The sequence below is a fragment of the Crinia signifera genome, chromosome 4 (genome assembly GCF_055691185.1).
Source record: "Crinia signifera chromosome 4, ASM5569118v1, whole genome shotgun sequence".
Classification (NCBI taxonomy): domain Eukaryota; kingdom Metazoa; phylum Chordata; class Amphibia; order Anura; family Myobatrachidae; genus Crinia; species Crinia signifera.
In genome coordinates this window covers 265,811,254-265,835,650 of record NC_139220.1, presented here as the reverse complement: position 1 = coordinate 265,835,650, position 24,397 = coordinate 265,811,254, and the positions used below count along the sequence as shown (strand labels likewise).

The 24,397-nt window shown below is 44.5% G+C and overlaps 1 protein-coding gene and 1 long non-coding RNA gene across 4 annotated transcripts in view; one reads left to right on the top strand and one right to left on the bottom strand.

Moving 5' to 3' along the window:
• Positions 1-24,397, top strand: part of UNC5D (unc-5 netrin receptor D) — a 525,831-nt gene that overhangs the window by 397,149 nt on the left and 104,285 nt on the right. For both annotated transcript variants that reach the window (XM_083184486.1, XM_083184487.1), the window contains one exon: positions 12,151-12,336. In XM_083184486.1, coding sequence (XP_083040612.1) covers positions 12,151-12,336 — 186 coding nt within the window. The remainder of the gene's footprint in view (positions 1-12,150; positions 12,337-24,397) is intronic.
• LOC146075347 (uncharacterized) lies at positions 1,932-22,890 on the bottom strand. 2 transcript variants are annotated; one of them, XR_014473560.1, is made up of 3 exons: positions 22,423-22,890; positions 18,399-18,518; positions 1,932-3,147 (listed from the first exon to the last, which is right to left on the bottom strand). It is a non-coding gene; the product is annotated as an uncharacterized LOC146075347 (long non-coding RNA). The 2 variants fall into 2 exon arrangements; XR_014473559.1 differs by having other exon boundaries at positions 22,427-22,890.

Sequence of the window (24,397 nt, the reverse complement as noted above, 5' to 3'; positions counted from 1 at the left end):
GGGAACTGGCAGCCGATGAACTGGGTGGGGGTCGGAATTAGCGGGTCCCATGTTATCCTATAGGGAAAACGTTCCAGCTTTGCCTGGCAGTATCTCCGGTTCCCAGGGGGCTAGTGACACGGGGCTGGGCTTGTTGGAAAGCCCCATCCCTCAGCTACAAAATGGGCTAATGGGTGGTCCTGTGCACCCCCGGACCACCCCCTAGATTTGCCTATGCACATTACCTCTAACTCCTGAGTCTCTATCAGAATTTCTGTGCTGGTAGACACAAATGGGCAACATTGTGGGGAGGGACACAAGCAAGCAGACATGGGGGGGAATGAACGGGAAGTCAATCGGTGGAGCATGGGATGAGAAGGCAGATATTGGGGGGGGGAGTGGTCAGTCAAGCAGGGAACGAGCAGGCAGACATGGACAGGGAGATTGTTCAGTCAAGCGGAGGACAAGGAAAGCAGAGTGACGAGCAGGTAGACATGCAGGGGGGAATCTGGACAAATGGGCAGACCTATGGGGGGTACGAGCAGGCAGACATGCAGAGGGGAGTAGGGACAAGTGGGCAGACATGCAGGAAGCTGTGTAACCCACCATGATTCCAGACACAGGACGCTGTACAGGCGGACGGCAACGGCAAAACAGGTGAGTGCGAAGGTGCGTGGTTGCATGCACCCCTGAAGCTGGCCCCTTCACTGTCCACCAATGAATCAAGGATGGGGGAATATATATACTGTACCCCAAAAACAATAATAATAGCATCTCCCCCAAATAGATTATATATATATATAATCAGCAAAGCTTGTCTGCTACTGCATACATTGCATTTATTGCAATTTAATTACTAGGCCAGGGGGGGACAGGGTTGCGTCTGTGAAAGACTTTCTAAGCAGTGGCTGGGAGGAAAGCCTGGACCTGGCAGTGGAGGACAGCAGAGCCAGGCTCTGGGAAAAGGAGCACGGGGGAGACACAGCCAGACAGGCACCACCACCAGCCTGAATTCAAGCGCAACGCGTGATTCACACCGCAAAGGGCCACAGGAGGAGCTGCACACTGCTGCACATGCTCAGCAGCCCTACCGCGGCCATTCTCTTTACTGGCAAGCGGCTGCTGGCCGCGGACTACTGAGATTGCGGTAACAGCGAATAACAAATAGGTAGAGCGTCCGGCTTTAGCGGCAAGTGGGCCGGTCCACCGGAATCTGTCCCGGTGTTTTCCGGCATGCCATTCCGCCGATGTATATTTTTAGGTATTTTGGCAGACTGTTTCTGTTTTTTTCTTAGGTAGGACTTTAACCATTTTAAAATAATAAATCTTTGTTTAGTTCAACACATATACAGTAAGAACGATTTTATAAAATGTCCTACTCTCTCTATCCACCATTTTATGTTACATTATCCAATGCTATTTAATTAGCCCGTCGTTTCTTCCTCACCTATTTCATCACCACCTCCTTAGAAAATATAATTGCTTCAAGATTAAAGGGAAATCATAATGACATATCTTATTCTAAAAAGAAAAAAAAAATCAGAGCGAGACTGGGACACTCCAGTGCATGGAAGATTTATTCAGATATTATTGCTTGTCAAATACTTGTACATTACTGAATATTATTTTAACATAGCATACTGTACATAACATTAGCATTCTCCCAGTAATTTTATTTTTAATCAGGTCAGCCATGTTTTTAGAATCTTTTAAGGGTGTGTTTTTTAGCTGGAATTAGGGTGGGCTTATCACATCAGAATATGGCAGTGATTACCAAACAGAGCCCTTAAGATCAGAGAAGTCACCCGTTGTGGTGACACCCGAAGTGCACTGTCATCCTCGTGGCATGGCCCATGGGTGCTCGGAAAGGGGGTGGGGACTTATTCAGAGGATCGGGCCTCACAGGGAACCTGGTTCCTCACTCGAGGGGTGGGGGTTGGGGGGGGGGGGGGCTGGTCAGGTGGACAGCATCCCTGGAGATGCTGTCTGCCTCCAGAGTCTGGGCAGTCTTCAGTGTGCCCAAAAAGTCTAGGATGCAAGGATATCGATTTTAATTCATAGGTGACCTAAGTGGAAGCCCAGTCATTTTGGTTTAACCATCTGTGCTCCTTTACAATGCAGGTGACAGGTGCTGGGACCTGCACATGTGTAGTTTCACTGACAGTACAACGCATGCGCATACCAACAGCCTTTATGGGGTGCAGCCATATTGAGCTGCACAACAAGACTGGTACTGGCTTCCTACAGGAATACAACACTTACCTGGGGGGGGGGGGGTCAGGTGACGGTGGGCAGTGCTATAGCCCCTAGTTAAAAACCGCCACCTCCTAGGTTCCAAGAAGATTGTCTTTGGGAACACTGGTATAAGGCTTGGCTTAAATTGATTGTTGAAAGGCAGATCGATTATGTTATGAACTATGATAATTTGATATGAAATTACTGATACAATACACTGTAAGGTGTAGTAATCCATAACAACCAATGGTACATTTGCCTTTGTGATATCTGACTTACTGTGATGAAGCAATAACTTATTACTGGTCACTATGAGTTTCTGTACATCTGCATGCATGCACTGTGGGGCGGAATAAGAGGTGGACTCTATTCGCCTTTTTACGCAGGGGCAGTGCAAAAATATGCAAAAGCTGCAGGAGGCATCTTGAGTTAAAAGACACCCACTTCCGGCTGCTGTAGTCGGCTGCTGCATTCAAGGATGCAGCATCGTTTCACCTGTGTGACCATCAGACTTCAGAATAACTGGTGTAATCATGCTCAGAGTCCAGTATATCTGCATCAGAAAACACAAACCCTGGGTCAACATGCCTACAATGGGGCTGACATGCCCTTGTTTTGTCAAACGCTTCCCATCATTCACCCCTGCCCTTAAACAGCATCCAGGACACAGTGAGCAATGTTGTAGAACGAGATCTGCACATAAAGTGATCTGCACTGGGATCTGCCTGAGATCTGATGGACAGACCTCAAACCAACAGAAATGTAAATTATTACCCATATTTATCTACTTTGACAATATTTACAATTTTACGGGTAGTCCTCCACATCCCCCAGAAGAGAGCCAGGATAGGCAAAAATGCAGCAAATTGCAGGTCTGTATAGAGGAGCTGGGCTACGATGCAAATTATCATCATGGTGGGCATGACGCTTCTCCTGGAGAGGATAAAAAAGAAAGTCAGTTCTATCCCTGTCAGCAATAACCCAGGTTGTTGCACATGAACGGTTTTGATTCAGTCTGGAAGGATCCAGTTGAAATAACAGTCGAACAACTCTTCATTTCAACCCAGGTAGAGAGCTGGGTTAAATACGAGTTCAACCAGGTTGTGGTGCGCTGTGAATGGGTAAACCAGCTTGATGCGACCAGGGACCTTTTCACAGCAAGTTAACAGTCGGCTCATAGAGATGATCACATCTCCAAGTGGCGGCTGAGCAAATTGTAAATGTTATTTCAATGCTGATTTGTTGCCATGGGCAACCACTGGCTCGCTGCTCCCCCCTTTAACTTCTTAGTACATCCCCCCATGTACAAGGCGGTGTAAAAAGAGTAAAAGTATGGCATTAACATTGAGGTAACGTACATACAGTGTCTGATTCAGGCCCTGGGTTATTATTTCTTATACCACAGCTAATTATTAATTAATTGACTGTAACATAACAATAACATGTAACCAAGCCTGTAACACGACAGCAACTGATTGGCTGGCTGATACTTTATCACTTGTTGAAGGTATGATAAATTATAATTCTTACTGGGTAGTATTCAATGCCACTGCGAGCGGCCGGCGAGGGGGTTAAATAGCGAGGATAGCAGAAAACCAGCGATCCTGGCTGTTTAACCTCCTTGCCGGCCGCTCTCCCTATTAAATGTTCTTGGGTAATCCTCGCCGTCCCGTGACGGCGAGGATTCCCCCAAACATCGAGACCCGCGGCTCAAAAGACAGAGCGAGGGGGAATTGGCGTATGAGGGGGGTGAGTTGAATACTTACTGGGAGAGCGGTGACAGCGAGCAGGAAGCCCTGCTCGCTGTCACCGCTCACCCACGGCATTGAATACACCCCACTGTGTTTTTGACACAAACACACACACACAGAGTTGTTTACACATTTTTTTCCCCCTACAGTCCCATAATATTTTCAGAAAATGACTATAGCTTCTAAACTGGGTAAAAAAACCATAAAGAATATTTCCTCACTACTGGAAAGACAATCTAAATTGTGTGCTACAAAGAACTAGAGAAACACATCATTATTCTAGTAAAAGGAAAACAAAAGCTTATCCTATCACGATTAATCTAATACCACATTTGAACAAAATAAATCTCCACACAATTAGTTTAACAACAAAAGAGAAATCTATCAACAATGGATAGCAATGAATTTTAGATAGAGTTAATGCGTACACTTAACAAAAAATGAACGTGTTGGAATACAGGGAATTATCTAATCAATTAATATGAATAGAACCCAGCAGTGGAGTGGGGTGAGGCAGGTGAGTCAATGCCTTTCCTGTCATACTAGCGTATATGCATACTTTTGAGTTTATAAAGTATGTCAAAAATACAAAGAATACAAATAAAAAAAATTATTTTTATTATTCTATTAATATTTGTAGCCAAAACTCTGGAGTAAAAAGTCTATGGCAGGCGAGGCAGTGCCTCACCTGGCTACCTTTTCTGTACATCTCTTATCAAAACTCAGCAACTCTCCAGCAGTATATACAGTACTGCTGCATTTGTGTATAATGCCCACATGTACCTCATGGCTCGTAAATTGTGTGCAAATCTGGCTCTGGTACTTGCCAGGGACTCCATTCACCTCACTGTACGTCCCTGGAACCCACTAAATTTGACATGTTGTTTAGACTATTACAGTGAGCTCAGTGGACTTTAAGGTCATGTATTATAGAGGGTTTTTTATTTTTAGTATGTTTAAAGGCAGTACATCTCAAACTTCATTGTTAAGACCACAGGGGCAGTTGTATGAAGCAGTGATAAGGGAAGAGAAGTAAGATGATGCAGAAGTTGCCAATGGCAACCAATGGGCTGCTCTGTATAATTTTATATTATGCAAATTATAGAAGTTACTTCAGTGCTGATTGGTTGCCATGGGCCACGTCTCTTCTAACTCACTTCTTCCTTATCACTGTTTCATATATCTACCCCACTGGGTGGGATGCACTAAAACTCTCCGCCGATGTAACCAGCCATTTCAAGGTCCATTGCTCTCCTCGCAGTTGCACTAATTAAGTTTAGTGGAAGCGCATATGCTTCACTCTGTTTTCTTTTGTCACAGAACTTGGTAGGACAGAAAATGTGGCATATCAGGGGAGACACAGGAAAGGCCAGAAGAAAGGCATGAGGTAGCAGTTGTTACAGGCAGTGGCGTCTTTAAGAAGCTACTACACATGACACACACACAAAAAAAAGTGCATGCGCGGTAGGTACACCAAACAGATCCACCCAGGATTTAAGAGGTGGCGGAACTCATTTACACTTGAAATGGACAACTCAGACTAATTTAAGCCTATTGGTTTATCAGGCACTGAGTATTTAATAGTATGGCAGCATGTATTGAGCAACTTCTAAGCATTTTTCTCATGAACCACTGTGTTCACACAGTGCATCAATTAGACCAGAACAATGCTTGATCTCACGTTTGTGGCCAAGTGTTATTTAAATCATAAAAAAAAAGTTTTATAAAATTGCTGTTTTATGACCAGCTTCAACCTAGATGTAATTAATATAAATTGACTTTTATTGTTCTGCTTCCACACTTTGATCATCTGCATACAATAGTGGAGTGTGCGTGGGAGGAGTACAATTCTTTATGATTAACTTTTTTTGTCATTTGAAGCACATTCATATTTGCTTTCCTGCATTGTATACTGTTTGGAGGGTCATTTGCTTTCATTCTGCTTTTATTTAAATACAGGTTATGTCTTTATACAGTACAGTATAGGTTGCAGGCTGTTTTATCTAGTCATGCTCTACATTACTACGGTAACATTATAAGGAGATTAAAAATTATTTTCAATGAACTGCATCAATCAGCTGCACTACAGGGTCTCTAATTAACCCCTTGAGTGGTAGGTTTTGCTGGGGAAGGACAAACCTACGAGGGCAGGTTTGTCCTGCCCCAGCAAAACCCACCACAGATCGTAGGAGCCCCCCCCCCCCCCCCTCCAGCCCCACCTAACCTCTCCGGCGCTTGTGATCCCCTGCCGCCGCTGCCCCAGCCGCCAGCCGCTAGTTACAGCAGTGAACTCAGGCGGCAGGCTCGGGGATGTTCGTGGTGGCTCGGGAGGACTCAGGCGCCTGAACTCTCCCGAGTCCCCCCGAGCCACCCCGAGCCTTCCACCTACTTCACTGCTGTAAACTGCATGGTGGCTGGCGGCTGGAGGAGCTCCGGCTTACAATCGCCGGAGCAAAGGTGATGGGTGGGTTGGGGGGAGTGACGGGAGGGTGTGCTCTAGAGGTGGTACGGCAGTGGTGCACACCTGGACACCACTGGCACGCACCTATTCCACATTAGTGGTATGCCTGTGGTATGCGGCAGTGCAGCTAAACCCAGAAAATATCCGAGCATACCACCCAAGGGGTTAAAGCATTTCATTGAGTGATCTGGTCTTCCTTGGGGAGACTAAATATTTGGTCGACCCTGGCTTTTGAAAAGCTGGCTACACACCTACAGATTTTTGTGTCCAATCTGTCTGGTGGGAACAAAAATCTGGAAATGTACTGTATGGGAGCAAAAAATTAAATCGTCCATCTGCTCCCTAACACTGGAAAATGTACAATACTAACTGTTTTCTGGATATTGATTTGTGAAATCAAACAGATCTATCAAATTTGTCTGAATGGTCATCTGTTTTCCAGTATTCCAGTGTCATTTTCTCCCATATACTACCAGATTTTTGTTCCTACCAGACAGATTGGACAGATAAAACTTTATAGGTGTACACAGCTTAACACTACAATGCAAAACACAGAAATTGTTTATTTGTTGTCAATACAATGTTAATAAACTGGATAAGCCTTGTATAACAATCACACTACACATTTTCTTTCTCCCTCTATATAGAATGTAAGCTCTCACAGGCTCTACCCAATGTCCTGGATGCTGGGGACATAACTCCCAACTGTCCGGATTTTCGTGGGACAGTTCTGTGTCCTGTGGGAGGGAGGCACTAGCTGGAAGACTCCCTGTCACTTGCTGCCCTGCTTAACAGAGCAGCATCTATTCACAGGAGACAGAGGCACCGCCAGCTGCCCCCAAAGTCACGGCTAACTGGAGGCGTGAATCGCGGGTGTGTCATCCTGTGAAGCAATGCCAAGTCCTGCTTGGGAAAATTTGGATGTTTGTATGTGGGGTCGATGCCAAACCTTCCTGTGCAGAACTTATCTATGGTACCCAACCATGTTTATCATTGTCGCAAAAACTGAGGGGCATTGCTGGAGTGGGGGCGGGTGTTTGTGTACAGAGGCTCAGGCATAGGTAATCTGTACTCACCCCTCACTCAGAAGTGAACACAATGCCAATGTAGGACACAGTGGATGCATTTTTGGACACTGCATGTGCATCACAGCCATATTACGCACACTTGGAAATGTATTACTGCCGGTTGATGCAGTAAAGGAATTATTTGTATAGCAAATTACAGGTAGTGACCGTTTGGGGGTGGGGATGCAGCCAAGTTGCTACAATTTTTGAGGTGTGTACTAGTCAGTCACTGCAAATTCTCTTGCAAGTGGAAGGACATTTTGAGACACCATAGGGATGCTCTGAACCTCAATGGTGCAACTGATCTTCCCAGTGTTGTGTCTTTTGTACATAAGCAAAGGTGGTGACTCCAGTAATGGGCATCTCTGTACAGAAGACAGTGGCTGAATCATTAGCATATTTTCACAGGCCCACTGTGCAGGCCTGTCATCTTAAGAGACCAGGAGGTCTCTTGTTTGTGCCTTCTCCTCTCTAGTCATCAGCACATTGGAACTCTGAGCACTAGGGTCACTAGGGTACCCTCGCAATGAGTCCATTGCGCATGCACTGGTCTCCAGGATAATGGAGTGGCGGACATTTTCACAGCTATTTTCCTATTAAGAATGTGCAAAACACTGTGAAAATAGCTGCAGCACCATTTACCTGTGATTTTAGCAGAGCTGCTGCCAACATTGGACTCCGCAGGGGTAAGTATTCAATAAATGGGTGCAGAGTGTGCAGTGTGGGGCCCCCTGGACCAAGGGCTCCTGTGAGAACCGGACACTTTTCACACATTATAAATACGCCATTTGCCAGGAACAGCATTTAAGATTTTGCACCTCTGTATCAGGCCTATTGAAACTTTGGTTCTGGTTCATAATGAATTTGCAAAATTCTTTGGAATATTATTTCAACCAACAAGATGTCTCCACTGAATATAGGATACTGTAAAGGTAAGTGTTAAGAGGATCTTTCATTGTTAAGCCATATTGCTATCTTTCAAACATGACATAAGTGTTTGATCATTAATCACATGAAAGGTAGAGTGACAGGTGGCATCCTCAAAACTGTGAGAACATCTATTGTCTCATCCCTATTTTGTATTCAGTGTAAGTAGCAAAGGAACTATAGGAGGATAATAAAATGTTTAAAGTTGCAGTACTACCTAAATGTCAAGTTAATAGAGCTGTATAGCACTTGTGGGCATGAGTAAGATGACCAATTACAAGCCAGCTAAACCTAGGGCGTGCTCCCTCAGAATCACCTTCAATCTGAGCACAAGATTAGTTTTCTATTGGACTGTGAGACAAACCATAAAGCCTTGGGATACAACTGGTTTAACTGTTTGTTCCGAGAAGGAAAAAGAATGAGCTACTACATAGAGTAACATGTGCGTATTTATTTATAATGGATGCAGGGCATGCGGTACAATACACACTGCAAACCCTGCATACTTATACATGGAAATCACCAGGACCAGGGCTTAAAATGGACCTGGAGAGATGGGGAAACTCATTTCCCCTGCCACTGACTCCCCACCCCATGAGGCAGAGCCCAGACCAATATATTTTTGCCCCACCTCCCACACTTTATAAAGGGACAATGTTGTACAAGGAAGGCAGCATGGTCCCACAATAGTGCCTCCAATTCAAATGACTCCACACAGTAACACAATCATATTCACATTACACCAGATGTAGTGCCCCTGATTTTTTTTCACCACAGAGTATTGCCCTTATTCACAATATGTCACTCAGTAGTGCCCCTTATTCATGTTATGATACACAATAGTTCTTTTTGTACATGTAAGCCACCCAATGGGCTCTCTTAAACCACCTCTGCTACATGAATGGTAATTGTAGATAATACTACAAGACAGAAGGAAATTGGACAGGTTTATATTTGCTCTTAATTGGTAGCAAATACTTGCAGATTCTGATGATAAGTGGTATAATATTGATGAGTGGACAGTGCTGTAGCAGGTCCAATGTCTGTGCCATGGACCACCCCGGACACCCAGCACATGTGATATTATGACATTTACAGAAGAACAGGCCAGGAACAGCAAACTGGATACTTAGAACTTAGAACCTGCCAGACCCCTCTACAAGCAACACACAAGGGGCCTTATTCTAGTTCACTCTTTCTGACAAAATTCTTCTTAGATGGACAAAACCATGTGCACTGCAGGTGGGGCAGATGTTACTTGTGCAGAGAGAATTAGATTTGGGTGGGGTTTTACATCAAAGTGAGATCTATATTGCAGTGTAAAAATAAAGCAGCCAGTATTTATCCTGCACAGAAACAAAATAACTCACCCAAATGTAACTCTCTCTGCACATGTTACATCGGTCCCACCTGCTGTGCACATGGTTTTGTCCATCTAAGAAGGATTTTGTCAGAAAGAGTGAACTAGAATAAGGCCCAAGCTTTCCAGCAGCACTTGTTCCCATCCTGCCCACATACAGCTAGTGGGGTTTACATTGCAGTGTAAAAGTAAAGCAGTCAGTATTTTCCCTGCACAGAAACAAAACCCCCCCCTCCCCCCATCTGCAGTGCACAGGGTTTTGTCCATTTGAGAAGGAATTTGCGAGTGAACCAGAATAAGGGCCAATGTGCCGACTAGTCTGAGATCGAGCTCAGACAGGCTTTGTTTGGGTTGTCATAGCCCCTCTCTTGTCAATGTTTCATTCATAATGCTTTTGTGTAGACATTTGCATCTCCTGGCAATCTTCATAATTCCATGTTACACTAGAAAAGTCAACTCTTCCCATATGTAATTGTAACATTAGTTTGTTCAACAGAGCATGAAGATTTTAGCTGTACAGAATACGTTCTCGAACACTGAGCATAGATCTTCACGCTAAGCTTGTACAATATTGAAAGCAACATTGTTTTTCATTTATGTTAGGAGATAGCATGTTTCAGTTTTTAAGTATTTTATTTTAAAACATACACTTGAATAAGTAATATGAATGTTACATGTTGTAATACCTTTGCAATGCATTGCTGCCACCACTATTTATTCAATACATTGTGTTTTAGTGCTGTGCTAACAGGTTATCCACATACTGTAGCAGATTCTACGCTCATCAAATACAAGTGGATACTGTAAATGAGTTCATTTTAATCAATTATGTTTTCTAATGTACTAAACAGAATCTTTCATTTGATGCTTGTGCACACGTTAAATTATCTTCAGGTGCGTTCAGCAAGTATAATCACGTTTAATAGAAACTTTCACATTCGGTTAATACAGTATAAATTAACTAAATGTTTTGTAACATTTTCACTGAAGCAAAACATGGAACCGTCCCTGTTAAATGGGTGAGAGAAATCTGGTATTTTCAGTAGAATAGGTTTAATATTTGCCGATGTACTTATGCCAAGTTATCTAAGACAAACAGGCTCTCTTATGTTGGTGTGTTTAGTTTTCATTGCTTACAATGTATTATACTTTAGCTGAAACAGTGTTTTTTATTGGACTGTGAACGATCTCCAGCTGTGTAAATCTAGTAAACTAGGGGCGAATTGTGCATTTTTAACTTTTTTAGTTAATGTTTAATGAATAGCTAGGTGGTTCCCAAACTGGGTACCTCAGGGCACTTGAAGGCAGGGCCGGTGCGAGGCAACGCATCGTTCCAGATGGGGGGGGCGCCTCACTGCTCACCCGCTCAGCATGGGGGGGGGGGATTCTGGGATGTGGTGGCTGCAGCCACAAGGGAGAGGGATAAGGCCACCTCCACAGGGGGGAGCTGTGGTCGTCGCTACAGGGGGGAGGGATCCACTGCTCCCGTCGAGTTGCTCTATGAGTGCAGGGGGATTTTAGACAATCCCCACCGCTCACCCGCTCTACTGCGGGGCTCACCTGGCTCCACCTGCTCCCAAGTACTGCCCTCCAGTGGCAGGCGCACCCAGGCAAATGCCTAAAGCTGGCTAGTGGTGGTGCTGACCCTGCTTGTAGAGGTGCCCTGGGTTGGTGTTTCAGGACCAATTTAAATTATTTATGTTTCATGCAGATTTAGACCTCATGGAGTCCTAAACAAGATAACTGTTTGGGGCCCTACTAGCTCAAACAATCCATTGCACTATATTTTTGCAGCAGATTGCAGCCGACATTGATAGAGTACCTTGGCGTGTGCGTAGTTTACCAATAACTGCTCACTGTGTGAACATCGATAGTGCATACAAATATAACAGGATATACAGGTCTTTTGGAAGTAGGCATAACACCTGTGTCACATGTAAAGTAAACCAACAGCCCACATACAGCGGATGAGACCATTTTGTGTGTCCAAACATTTTTTTATCCTATCAAAGAACATCAAATGGACTTTGGAAGTGTGGGCAAGTGCATGTGATTTTATGAGGTCGAGTGGTAGTTTCTCATTTGGGAAAAGTTTGGGTGGCCAGGGTATCTTTATGGCCAGGGTATCTTTATGGGCCCCTTGCGACCTGCTGGGTAACTGAACCAGAAGATGGCATATAAACAAAATTTACTTAGTTTCAATTTTTCCCCCCAGAATTTCTCAAAAATAAACTCTTGGCTTAGGAAATAGAAATAGTTCATCATAGACATTTTGCCACTGTCAGCTCTGTGGATTTTGTTGAACAATTTGCAGTACATAATCTCCTTTGTTTTTGTTTTTTGTCCCCTATTTCTTTCATTTCTCTGCAGGCGCTGAGAGTGCTAGTGACATTGCCCTGTACTCAGGCCTGGGAGCTGCCGTCATTGCTGTGGCAGTGCTGGTGGTAGGGATTACGTTGTACAGACGGAGCCAGAGCGAGTATGGTGTGGATGTTATTGATTCGTCTGCCCTGACAGGAGGCTTTCAGACTTTCAATTTCAAAACTGTGCGACAAGGTTAGTCTACTGTGACATTGTTCTCCTGTGCCCCCAATGAACATAGGGTCTAAGTTAAAACCGGAGGGGGGCTTAAACAGGGGGGGTGGGGGGTTGATAGCTTTCACCAGGGACATGGGGCTGCTCAAGTCAACACATTTTCAAAAGAAAATGACAGACTTTTGCACAGTGTGGTGATCAAGAGTTTCTTCAAGTCTACTTCAAATCTTTTACTGTATGTACAGTATGGTGAGCAGATTGTGGGCCAGATGCACTAAGCTTTGAAAGTGATAAAACAGTCTGACATTCTTCAAACACAGTTTGTGACATGACAGGTAGGAGCTGATTGGCTGATTGTTTTTCATTCTCCATTGTATCACTTTTGCAGCTTAGAGCATCTGTCTCTGTGTCTATTAAGCAGCCCGATTCTAGAGTATAGTAAAGACACCAAGCATCTTCTGTCCTGTAAGAAAAGCTTACGGTTACTGTATACAGCCTCTGCATAGTGTAGAGGGGGGGTTACAGTATATCACCATAGGACTTTAGTTTATTATCTTATACATGTCATTCTGCAACATTTAACAAATATTTTAAATGTACAGAATTGCTCAGGTTTCCTTTGCATTGGGGGCAGTGCATTGTGGGTCTGATTAAAGTAAAACTATAAAGCAAGCAACCAGGCAAAACCAAATTGCACACGCAGAGTGAGATCTAGATTTGGTTGAGGTATGTTAAAAATGAAATGCAAATTGCAGTGTAAAAATCAAGTTGTTCCGTATTTATGGGTTATGTGAAAAAACAGTCAGTATTTACGCAGCACAGAGATAGGCCCTTTTTCAGATCTGATCGCAGTACAGATTTGTTCTCAAAATGGGCAAAACCATGTGCACTGCAGGTGGGGCAGATTTAAGATGTGCAGAGAGAGTTACATTTGGGTGGGGTGTGTTGAAACTGAAATCTAAATTGCATTGTAAAAATAAAGCAGCCAGTATTTACCCTGCACAGCAACAAAATAACTCAAACAAATCTAACTCTCTCTATACATGTTACATCTGCCCCGCCTGCAGTGCACATGGTTTTGCCCATTTTAAGAACAAATTTGTACTGCGATCAGATCTGAATAAGGGCCATAATATGAACCATCAAACGCTAAGGTGAAAATTTACTAAAGCCTCTACCCATAGCAACCAATCAGATTCTATCATTTTTCTATTGCATCCTAGAAAACTATAGACATAATCTGATTGGTTGCTTTGGGCAAAATCACCTCGATTTATTTTTAGAAGCATTTGAAAAGGTACCCTTAAATCTCTCTGCACATGTTACATCTACAGTGCAGTGGCAAACGCAGGATTTTTAGAGGGGGTTTCCATTTGTAGCATTGCGCTAAGTATGGGATTCGGAGGGAGTTGTACCCTGAAAAATGGTCTTTTTATACAATATATATATATATATATATATATATATAAAGAGAGAGAGAGAGAGAGAGAGAATACAAAATTAAAGTATTAATATTAACAGTATAGATGGTCTATAGTATAGGCTGTCTCACACATTTAAAGTGGACAGGAAAAGGTTAAACATATAATAAATAAATATACAAACAAATAAATACACAAACATAGTAGAACCAATACTGCATTTTCTAAGCTCACAATCTCCCACTTCATGGTTAGGCTCCTGTCTCTCCTCCTGCAGCTGCTCTCTGGCCCACTGTGATGTTTGAGGGCTCAGATCCACACATACAATAAATGTGGTAGAAGACGCTGTTACACTAGGAATGTGCAGCAGCTCTGTTTGTCCCTTACACTGCATGATATGGGAGCAGCTGTATTGATCATATCATATACCAGTGCTATTGTTGCCATAATTTAAGACACTTGCCAAGAGGAGGGGGTTTTCTGGGTAACCAGACCCCCCCCCCCCCCCCCCCCCGTGCGTATGCCTATGCAGTGCCACATGTTTTTGCCCAGCTGTTTGCTTTCTTGCTTTACTCAGAAAAATGAATTAGGCCCTATAGCGGTACAGACTTTTTTTGTACACATACTGTAGCTAATACTTTAGTTAGTCACAAGAAAGGAACTGGAATGGAACTGCACCTTTCACTCATTAGTTAATGCAAATATGCAGAGGATTAGGGGTCTTTGTGCAGAATAATGTATGTGCATATGTTTTATTCAGTGTTCTAGATACATGAAGTGGAAAGAACTTTTCCTTATAGCTTAAATAGGGTATATTATCCCTTTAAGCAAAGTAGATGCAATTAATTCAGCGAGTCATAGATTACACCAGGCTGTAAATGTTCTAAACTTGTTTTTGCTGTTTACACAAAAAGTTAATTATTCAGCAAATATTATAGTCTGCTTTTTATACACATCTCTGTATCCTCTCCTAACTGGTAGGTCAGGTTTACTGTTGCTATTTAATGATACTGAAAATGCTTACTACTGCTGTGTAAGGAAAATATGTATTTTATGTATGAAATGCCCTCTAACCTGTGCTAACCTGTACACTATGTTGACAATTTCATCTCCTTCACAATTTGTTTTTTATTTCTTTTCACAGAAATGGGTAGGTCTACTTCACCTTCTAAAAGGGTTAGTTGGGGGAGTTGTCTGTGTCAACTGTGCCATCATGCCTTAAGAGTACTGCTATGATCCCATTGCCTTAGATAACTAGCCCAAAGGGGTTGAATGACTAACGTCCTGTGGCACTTACGCCGATAATTATGAAAACTTTTGAGCTGCTGGTCTTGGCGCATTTGAAGGACAGTCTTTCCCCCTTGTTGGATACATATCAGTTTGCGTACCGTAAGAATAGGAGCACGGAGGATGCTATCTCCTTGTTGCTACATTCGGTGTTGTCTCATTTAGCCAAAAACAATACATATGCTAGATTATTGTTTGTGGACTTTAGTTCAGCATTCAATACGGTGATTCCGGCTAGGTTGGTTATCAAACTATCTGAGCTGGGAATTAATAGTTTTATGTGCAACTGGATTGCAGATTTTTTGACTAACAGACCGCAGGTTGTTAGATCAAGATCCAATAGTTCTACAGCCATTATACTAAATACACTGGTGCCGCAGGGCTGTGTGCTAAGTCCTTTTCTGTATTCTGTTTTTACTTGTGATTGCAAACCAGTTCATCCATCCAATACTATTATTACGTTTGTGGATGACACGACACTAATAGGTCTCATTAGCAATAATGATGAAACAGCTTATAGGGAGGAGATACGATCTCTTGCTGCTTGGTGTGGTGACAATAATCTGTTACTTAATATTAGTAAAACAAAGGAGATCATTGTTGACTTCAGGAAGAAGAAAAGCAAGCAGGTTGTTCCTATCCAGATAAATGGGATGGAGGTAGAAAGGGTCCTGAGTTTGAAGTTTTTAGGTACCTACATTTCAGAGGACCTTGCTTGGTCAGTTAACACCAAGGGTTTAGTGAAAAAGGCCCATCAAAGCCTGTTTTTTAAAAGGGTGCTAATAAGACATTGTTTGTCATCAATTATATTGATGAATTTTTACTGCTGTATGATAGAGAGTATCCTTACCAACTGTGTTACAGTTTGGTATGGGAATTGTACAATACAGGAGCGTAAGATGCTGCAGAGAGTAGTTGAAACGGCAGAGTGCATTGTAGGGAGCAAACTTCCATCAGTGGAAGCTATCCAGCGGAAACGCTTTATGCGCCGTGCACATAATATTGTAAGGGATCTGACGCATCCAGCGCAGGGTTTATTTACACTTTTACCATCCGGCAAGCATTTTAGATGTTTTAGAAACAGGACTAGCAGATTGAGGAATAGTTATTTTCCTTCAGCTGTTTTAGCATTAAATCCTGGTCAGTGATTATTGTAACAGGTTTTTTTTATGTACTGTAATAGTTTTTATGTATTGTGTTTGTTGATGTATACTGGATTACGGACAGATGTTAAAACTTAATTTTGATGTCCTGTCATGGGGCAATGACAATAAATGAATCTGAATCAACCAATCGGTTCTAGCTACCATTTATCTAGTACTTTCTAGAAGTGTTGTCTCCTGTAGTATCACAATAGGAAACTCCATTGTAGCAGTCAAATCTGCATTGCATTGTGGGAATTAGATGATGGCATAGACACGCGCTCAGCAGGGTCATTACTAGCAGTGTGCAAGTGGTTGCTCTGTACAGAACACAGTGCTCTATGGGTAGCACTGTTGCTTCCCTACAGTTTATGCATGTGGCTAGCACTGTGCCTAAAACATCACTTTGCAGCCACCACAGTGTCTATGCGGCATACCTTTGGATGCTCCAGTTACCAGCACACAATGGCAGGGGCATCAAGAGCTGAATGGGTATTGTCCTTCTCATTAATTTGGGGTTGAGATCAGGGGCGGATTGGGAGGTCAAACCAGCCCGGGAAATTTATGGAAGCAGCCCTGGAGGCGGGGTCTGCAAAGGGGGTGGAGTCTGTCAAGAGAGGGAGCATCCCTACTAATAGAATCTGATCCAGAGTTGCATGCAATTGCGGCCTTTCTTGTATTTTTAGATGCAGTTGTATATGCAACTTTATGCTGTTACACTGCCATCGTCGGATGCATTATTGAAACTTTCACCAGCCCTATCCTAGGCGCAGATCATCCGTCTCAGTATGGCCTCCAAAGCGAGCAAATCAGCTTCTCTGTAAGCAACCATATTCAGAAACTCACCCATACTGTATTACTCCAATAAAATGCCCATACTGTAACGCCAAGGAAAGCATAACACATTTATAATACACTTGTTGGTGCTTGCGCCTCAGAAGCTCTGTACGATCACCATTACATTGGCCCCCAAAGAAATAAATAAAAAGCATTGATCCCACAGGAAAAAAACTTGATCCCCAACAGGTAACAAACATACAGAAATCAATACACATTGGTGGCCACAAAAGGGGAAAACACACACCCACAGGAACAAAATAAAAACACATTGGGCTCAAAAATAGCAAAAAATGGGGTGGTAAGTATATGTCACTAGGTTGGCAGTACTGTTTATAGAAGGCTGTGGGGTTGCATGGACCGTATATGTACCTGAGGGCAAGGGTATGTTCAGTAGTGTATTTCCCTGGGGCTGGGGCAGGGATACTGTATATCTAGGAAGGGGGGGTATATTTTGGAGGCCGGGGCTAGATTGGATGGCGGCTATGTGCCAGGGTGCTGTATGGTAAGGCCTGGAGGAAAGCAGGGGGCAGGCTGGAGTAGTGGCAGTGCAGATAAGGGCACAGGCTGAAAGTGGTATTGGTGAGCAGGAAGCAGGCAGGTAGAGGAAGTGCGGATAAGGGGACAGGCTGGGAGTAGTAGTGTGGGAAGCAGGAGACCGTCTGGAGTAGTGGGAGGGGAGAAGTAATATGCTGTGAGGGTGTATAGTTAGAGTTAGGCTGGTCCGGTGCCCTCCATGTAGTGTCCTCTATAGTAGTAGCACACCCCACATATCCATATATTCCGGCGGCACTCGGCAAATAACACGCATGGACAGACGCCGATAGACGCCAAAGTTTCAATACTTTATTGTATTTTCGTCAGGGCAGCAATACAAATGTACAAACTCACCATTCTTGTAGTGCTCCCCGGAGGCCCGTTTCTGGCGCCGGGAGGAGGTTTGGTGAAGGGGAGCACTACAAGAATGGTGAGTTTGTACATTTGTATTGCTGCCCTGACGAAAATACAATAAAGTATTGAAACTTTGGCGTCTATCGGCATCTGTCCATGCGTGTTATTTACCGAGTGCCGCCGAATACATGGATATATATATAGATATATATATATATAGATATATATAATCAATAGATGGTGGGTGCCTTGTCCAAAATCCTGGTTTATATATATATATATATATATATATATATATATATATATATATATATATATATATATATACAGGCTTGGGACCGGCACTCCTAGATCTACTCATCTATAGCTGCGGGTGCCCTCCCAGGGTAATCATAGACAGTTCTGGATAGAGGTGCGGCTGTACACAGGTTTGGTCAAGCAATGTTTCAATGTCTTTATCATGAAATTTTTATCAGGCAACAAGAACACTAGCAAATAGACATACCTTTATACACCCGTGTTGAGACGCCGCCATCTGCGTCCCGGATCCCCAGGGCGCATGAGGACTGACGTCATCATTCAGCATCACGGCATCTGACGCTGCGTGCCACCATCACCATAACAACTATACAACAATCAAAACAATTGCCATAAGCAAAAAACATCTAAAACCAGCTTAATTGTCACCTCTAATTAGTAGCGCTATCAAACTACCATATAAATATGTAAATATCCGTGTCCAATATGACACAATCACATTATGTATACCAATGCACATGCTGTCCCCACTCATATGGGTGCTATAGGAGATTATCAGACATGAATTACCTAAAAGGATAAATTATTTCTGAGTCATGCCAGCGATTCTCATTCAAACCTTTGGGGGAAATAGTCTCCAAACGGTGACTCCATCGCGTCTTGCACTGTAATAGTTTGAGACCACGATTACCCCCTCTCATATTGGCTGGCACATGATCTATCATGCGGTACTTTAAGGACGGTAATGTATGTCGTATAGTGACATAATGCTTAGGGACAGGGAGCTTATTTTTACCACCAGCTAGGGCTATATATTTAATATAATTTTAAAAGCAATTTAACAGGCTTAAGTAAAACCACACAAAATAAATGTAGGACAACATATAAAGTAAAAATCGGAGCCGGACAAGACCCCAGAGCGCTGGACCGGACATCAAACTCTGCATTCTGGAGCTTGTAGTGTCTGGTCCGGACCATACAGGAAGGCTTTATTCTCTCTTTCCTCCTCTCCCTGGTGACAGGTGTCACATGCAGGACAGGACACCCCCGGACCGGACATTACAAACTCCGGAATTACAGAAATTGATTAATGGCGTTCTAAGGTCCTGCCTGGTTCTGGTTTTTACCCATAACCCAATATATATATATATATATATATATATATATATATATTCTGCCCAGGGCCGCCGAGAGGGAGGGGGGGAGGGTACATTTTACCTGGGCCCGGGCCTATCAGGGGGGCCCGGGCCAGGGGACACAAAGACACACTTTAAAAAAAAAAAAAAAACTTTTTTAAAGGCAGCGGTTTAGCGGGGGTGCGGGTCAGCAGCGGCAGCCTGTGTCACTCTCACTGTGTGCAGATCTGCAGTCTGCAGACAGTGACAGAGGCCGGCATCCAGCTGCGGAGCGTCTGCAGAGAAACTGAGTCTGCTGCAGAGCACAGCTCTTGAGACGCGAGAGGGGAAGGTCAGAAGGTCAGGTCACGTGCAAGGACGCGCGGCATGTGACAGGGGAAGATGAAGTGCAGGCTGGAGCCAGAGGAGCTCCTGAAACTGGCTGCCTCCGAGTCATGCCCTGTAAGTACATATTTTTCTGCCCTGCCTCTTAATACTTAATTATTCTCCATATCTATCTATCTATCTATCTATCTATCTATCTATCTATCTATCTATCTCTATAGATCTATCTATCTATATCTATCTTTCTATCTATCTCTATAGATCTATCTATCTATAGATCTATCTATCTATAGATCTATCTATCTATCTATCTCTATAGATCAGGGGTGGGGAACCACCGGCCCACGGGCCGGATACGGCCCCCGCACCCAGTATGTCCGGCCCGCCCACCTATATTACTTTTTAAACAGCCACCCACCCGGCTATATTACCGATTAATCAGCCGCCCGCCCGCCTATATTACTGAAGTATCAGCCGCCCGCCCGCCTATATTACATACCAGCCGCCGGGGATGGCTGCTGCTGCTGCCGCCAGGGAGATGTACATAAGACGCGCCCGCCAATCACTGCTGGCGCATCACCTCCACAGCCACTGTGATTGGTGGGCGCGTCTTCTGCACATCTCCCTGGCGGCAGCAGCCATCCCCGGCGGCTGGTATGTAATATAGGCGGGCGGGTGGCTGATACATCAGTAATATAGGCGGGCGGCTGATTAATCGGTAATATAGCCGGGGAGATGTGCATAAGACGCACCGGCCAATCACAGTGGCTGTGGAGGTGTGTCGCCGGCAGTGATTTGCGGGCTTGATGCGGGCGGTAGGGAGGGGGACTCGCGAGGTTTGGGATGTGCCCGCCATGCATTGCACTGCATGGGCGGGAGCATCGGAGGTCAGAGTACAGCAGCCGCAGCAGCAGCAGCCATCACGCTGTGCTGCCGCAGCTAAATCAGTGTAAACTTGTAAAGGTAAATGCTGCTTTTCTCACCCTCCCTTCCCCTGTGACTGACAGATCCAGGGGTTGTCATTTACCCCTGGATTCACCCCCAAACAGGTTAATGTGATTATGTCTGATTATCGTAATCAGACATAATCACATTAACCTGTTTGGGGGTGACACCCCCCCCCCCCCCCCTTCCTCCACATTGTCACTTTTTATGGTGTGTCTGCCCACATGTATATGTCGCTGTCCGTGTGTATATGTCGCTGCCTGTGTGTATAATGCCCACATGTATATGCCGCTGCCCTGTGTATAATGCCCACATGTATATGCCGCTGCCCTGTGTATAATGCCCACATGTATATGCCGCTGCCCTGTGTATAATGCCCACATGTATATGCCGCTGCCCTGTGTAAAATGCCCACATGTATATGCTGATGCCCGTGTGTATAATGCCCACATGTATATGCCGCTGCCAGTGTGTATAATTCCCACATGTATATGCCGCTGCCAGTGTGTATATTGCCCACATGTATATGCCGCTGCCCTGTGTATAATGCCCACATGTATATGCCGCTACCCTGTGTATAATGCCCACATGTATATGTCGCTGCCAGTGTGTATAATGCCCACATGTATATGCCGCTGCCCTGTGTATAATGCCCACATGTATATGCCGCTGCCCTGTGTATAATGCCCACATGTATATGCCACTGCCAGTGTGTATAATGCCCACATGTATATGCCGCTGCCCTGTGTATAATGCCCACATGTATATGCCGCTGCCCTGTGTATAATGCCCACGCGTATATGCCGATAATTGATAATTTTTATATGGCCCCCGAAGGGTTTTCAAATTTTCCAAATGGCCCTCGGTAGAAAAAAGGTTCATACTTTTTGTACTGTACTTTTGTACTGTACTATGTGATGCGCGGGAGTGCGCATCGCATAGTTCTAAACGGACGGCAGAAGAACGGAGCGTCTATGGGCTCCTTAACTCTGAACGGTCTTCTCCAAAGCATAAATATACACACAAAAAGACATTCACTTTCCCATATAAATACCCCCACTGTAGTCACCGCTGGGCGCCCGGATCCATCCTCCCAAAAGTGCTCGGCACCTTACTTCCCACTTATCCTGGAGCAGGATAAGTGGAACGCACGTGAGTGTGCCCTGACTTCCTACCGGAAGCCGGGCGCCCGGCGGGGATGGAGAGATGGGTCTACAGTGGAGGTATTTATATGGGTAAGTGAATGTCTTTTTGTGTGTATATTTATGCTGCCATGCTCCTGGGAGTGGGTTCTTCTCATGTGCTAAACACGCCCTTAACATGCCGTGTCACCCCCATGGGGGCCCCTGGAAGTTGATGTACCGGGGCCCAGGATTTTTCTTGGCAGCCCTGCCTGGGAGTGGGTTCTTCTCATGTGCTAAACACGCCCTTAACATGCCGTGTCACCCCCATGGGGGCCCCTGGAAGTTGATGTACCGGGGCCCAGGATTTTTCTTGGCAGCCCTGATTCTGCCCCACGAACAATCACACGTGCTAGCCACAGAGATAGAGGCAGCATTGTTACTACGCTTTGTGCTGCCAGTGCCGCTGCCCAGGTGCGGCAACCAGCAGATGCAGACTCAGAATATCAGCGCAGGGAGAGCGCTGAGTGGCTAGAGCCGGCTCTGCTCAGGAGTCAAGCAGCCACAGTTAGGGGGTGACAGGCAGCCCCGGGTGGGAGATTGGGGGGTGAGAGGGGGGGAGATATGGAGGGGGGGAGGGTATGGGTGAACAGATACCAGCTTAATGTGCAGCATGAGCAGGGAGGGGGAAAGTATGCTATAATGTGTGGCTCTGGTTAAAAAAGAAAATTGGAAACACACTTACACACCTCACTGTAGAAAACCAGGGTATGAAGGGTTAACCTTTCAGTGTTGACATTGTCCAGGACTCCAGCTCCGTGCATCAGCATGTAGACGGGGGAGGGCTTAGTAACGGAGTGCAGCGGAAGAGTGCCTTCAGAGCCTTCACGTATAAGAGAAGTAGGAACAGATCAGAAGAACATAGTTAGGGGATTATTGCAATGCCACTGCCAGCCTGTGCGGATGGAGATACAGGCTGAGCGTGCACTGTGCACAGAAACCCCAGGCTGTGACTGTGCTGCTGGGAGGGAGGGACAGGACATGAGCTGCTGGACGGAGGGGCTTCAGTCTGCCAGTGCTGCTGCCTGTCAGGTAGTATGACCGGCGCAATGGCAGAGTACGCAGCAGCGCACAGTAGCAGGGTAGAGAGCAGGGAGAGCGCATCTACAGCCTCCCTGCAGCGTATCCTCTGCCCAGACATGTCAAAACTCCGTCCTGCGCTGCCTGCTCTGCTAGGGAAGGGATTACTACTTGAGCACACCGGCCACACTAGAGCCGCGGGAGGAGCTGAGTGTTGTCGCGCATGCGCAACAGCTCTCCCGCGGCCATCTTGAAAGCTGTCAAATCTATACCCGGCCGCGGCCATTTTTGTTTTGGGCAGGACGCTGCGGCCGCGGTCGGGCAGTCCGCAGCCCAGCCAGGAAGGAGAGCGGCCGGTTTTGGTCTCTTATGGACCGGCCCACCGGGAAATGGCCCGGTTTCCCGGTGGGCCAATCCGCCCCTGGTTGAGATTAGGGAGAATAACCTCAAATTATACATACTGTAAATTTTCATAGTACTTTCCTACACTAGGGGGCACTGTTATATAGATTATATAGATTTAAGATACAAGGTGACCAGTATTTTCCCAGGATTAAGAAGGAAAGACTCTACTGTTGACATATTTACCAATGAAAAACACATGTCTGTCTGGTTTGGTCTCATATAACCAGACTTTGGCCTTTGAGAAATACATCTGTCATAAACAATACATCTTAAATCAGTTTATAATGACAGATATTTTCATCACTCCTGATACACTACTTCACAGGAGAAGGGTGGGATGTGAAAGAGCCCCCTCATTCCCCAGAAACATTGGTTGTACTGCTACTTACAGTACCTCCATTCCAGTGGCGGCTACAGATTTGGGGAAGCAGAACAGTTCAAAATTCTACTAGGGGTACCACAATAAATACAATTCGAAACTGGCATTGGCAGTGGGTGTGGTTCCCCTATTTGAATTTAGAACTGTGCTGCAGCACCCCTCTAGAGCCACCACTCCCTATAAATTGAGTAAAGTATTACTGAGACATACTGTACATGTTGCATTCTGCTATTTCTCTGCTAGGCAAACAGTCCAGGAAGTTATAAGGGGTTATGTTCTAGGTTTAAGTCTAACTTTAATGAAAGTGGTGGTTCCATAGAGAGAGAATGTGGTGGCACATTAAATGTAATTTACACTTTTATATAGTGCATCTGTCTGGATTTTTTCATCTACCCAAGAGCGCAGCATGAACAGTGATATCTGATGCCTCAGATGTAACTATAGTTATGTCATTTTGCAGCTTGTTAATATCGTTGAAAAATACAATACATATGTTGTGGAACTATTTCCACTTATTAAAATAAGGGTTCTGACGGTTTTGTTTGATCATTCCGACTTTATCAGCGTATTTGGAATACATTTATTTTGACGATAATCCCATTAGCTCACATTCACCCTGTGTGTTTGCAAAATGGGTTGACACGCTTTAAACTAGGATATCACCTCTATTTTTTGCTGAAATTGCAGAGTTAGGAAAATATAATAAGGTCTGTATAAGGAGCAATATATTTGCATGGTGTCTTTTTTTCTGTTTTGGTAAATTATAAATAGAGTTAACATTTAGTACAGTACTAAAAATAAAATTTGCGAATGCAGAACGAAGATTTTTTGCAAACTCTCCCAAAAATGTCAAAAG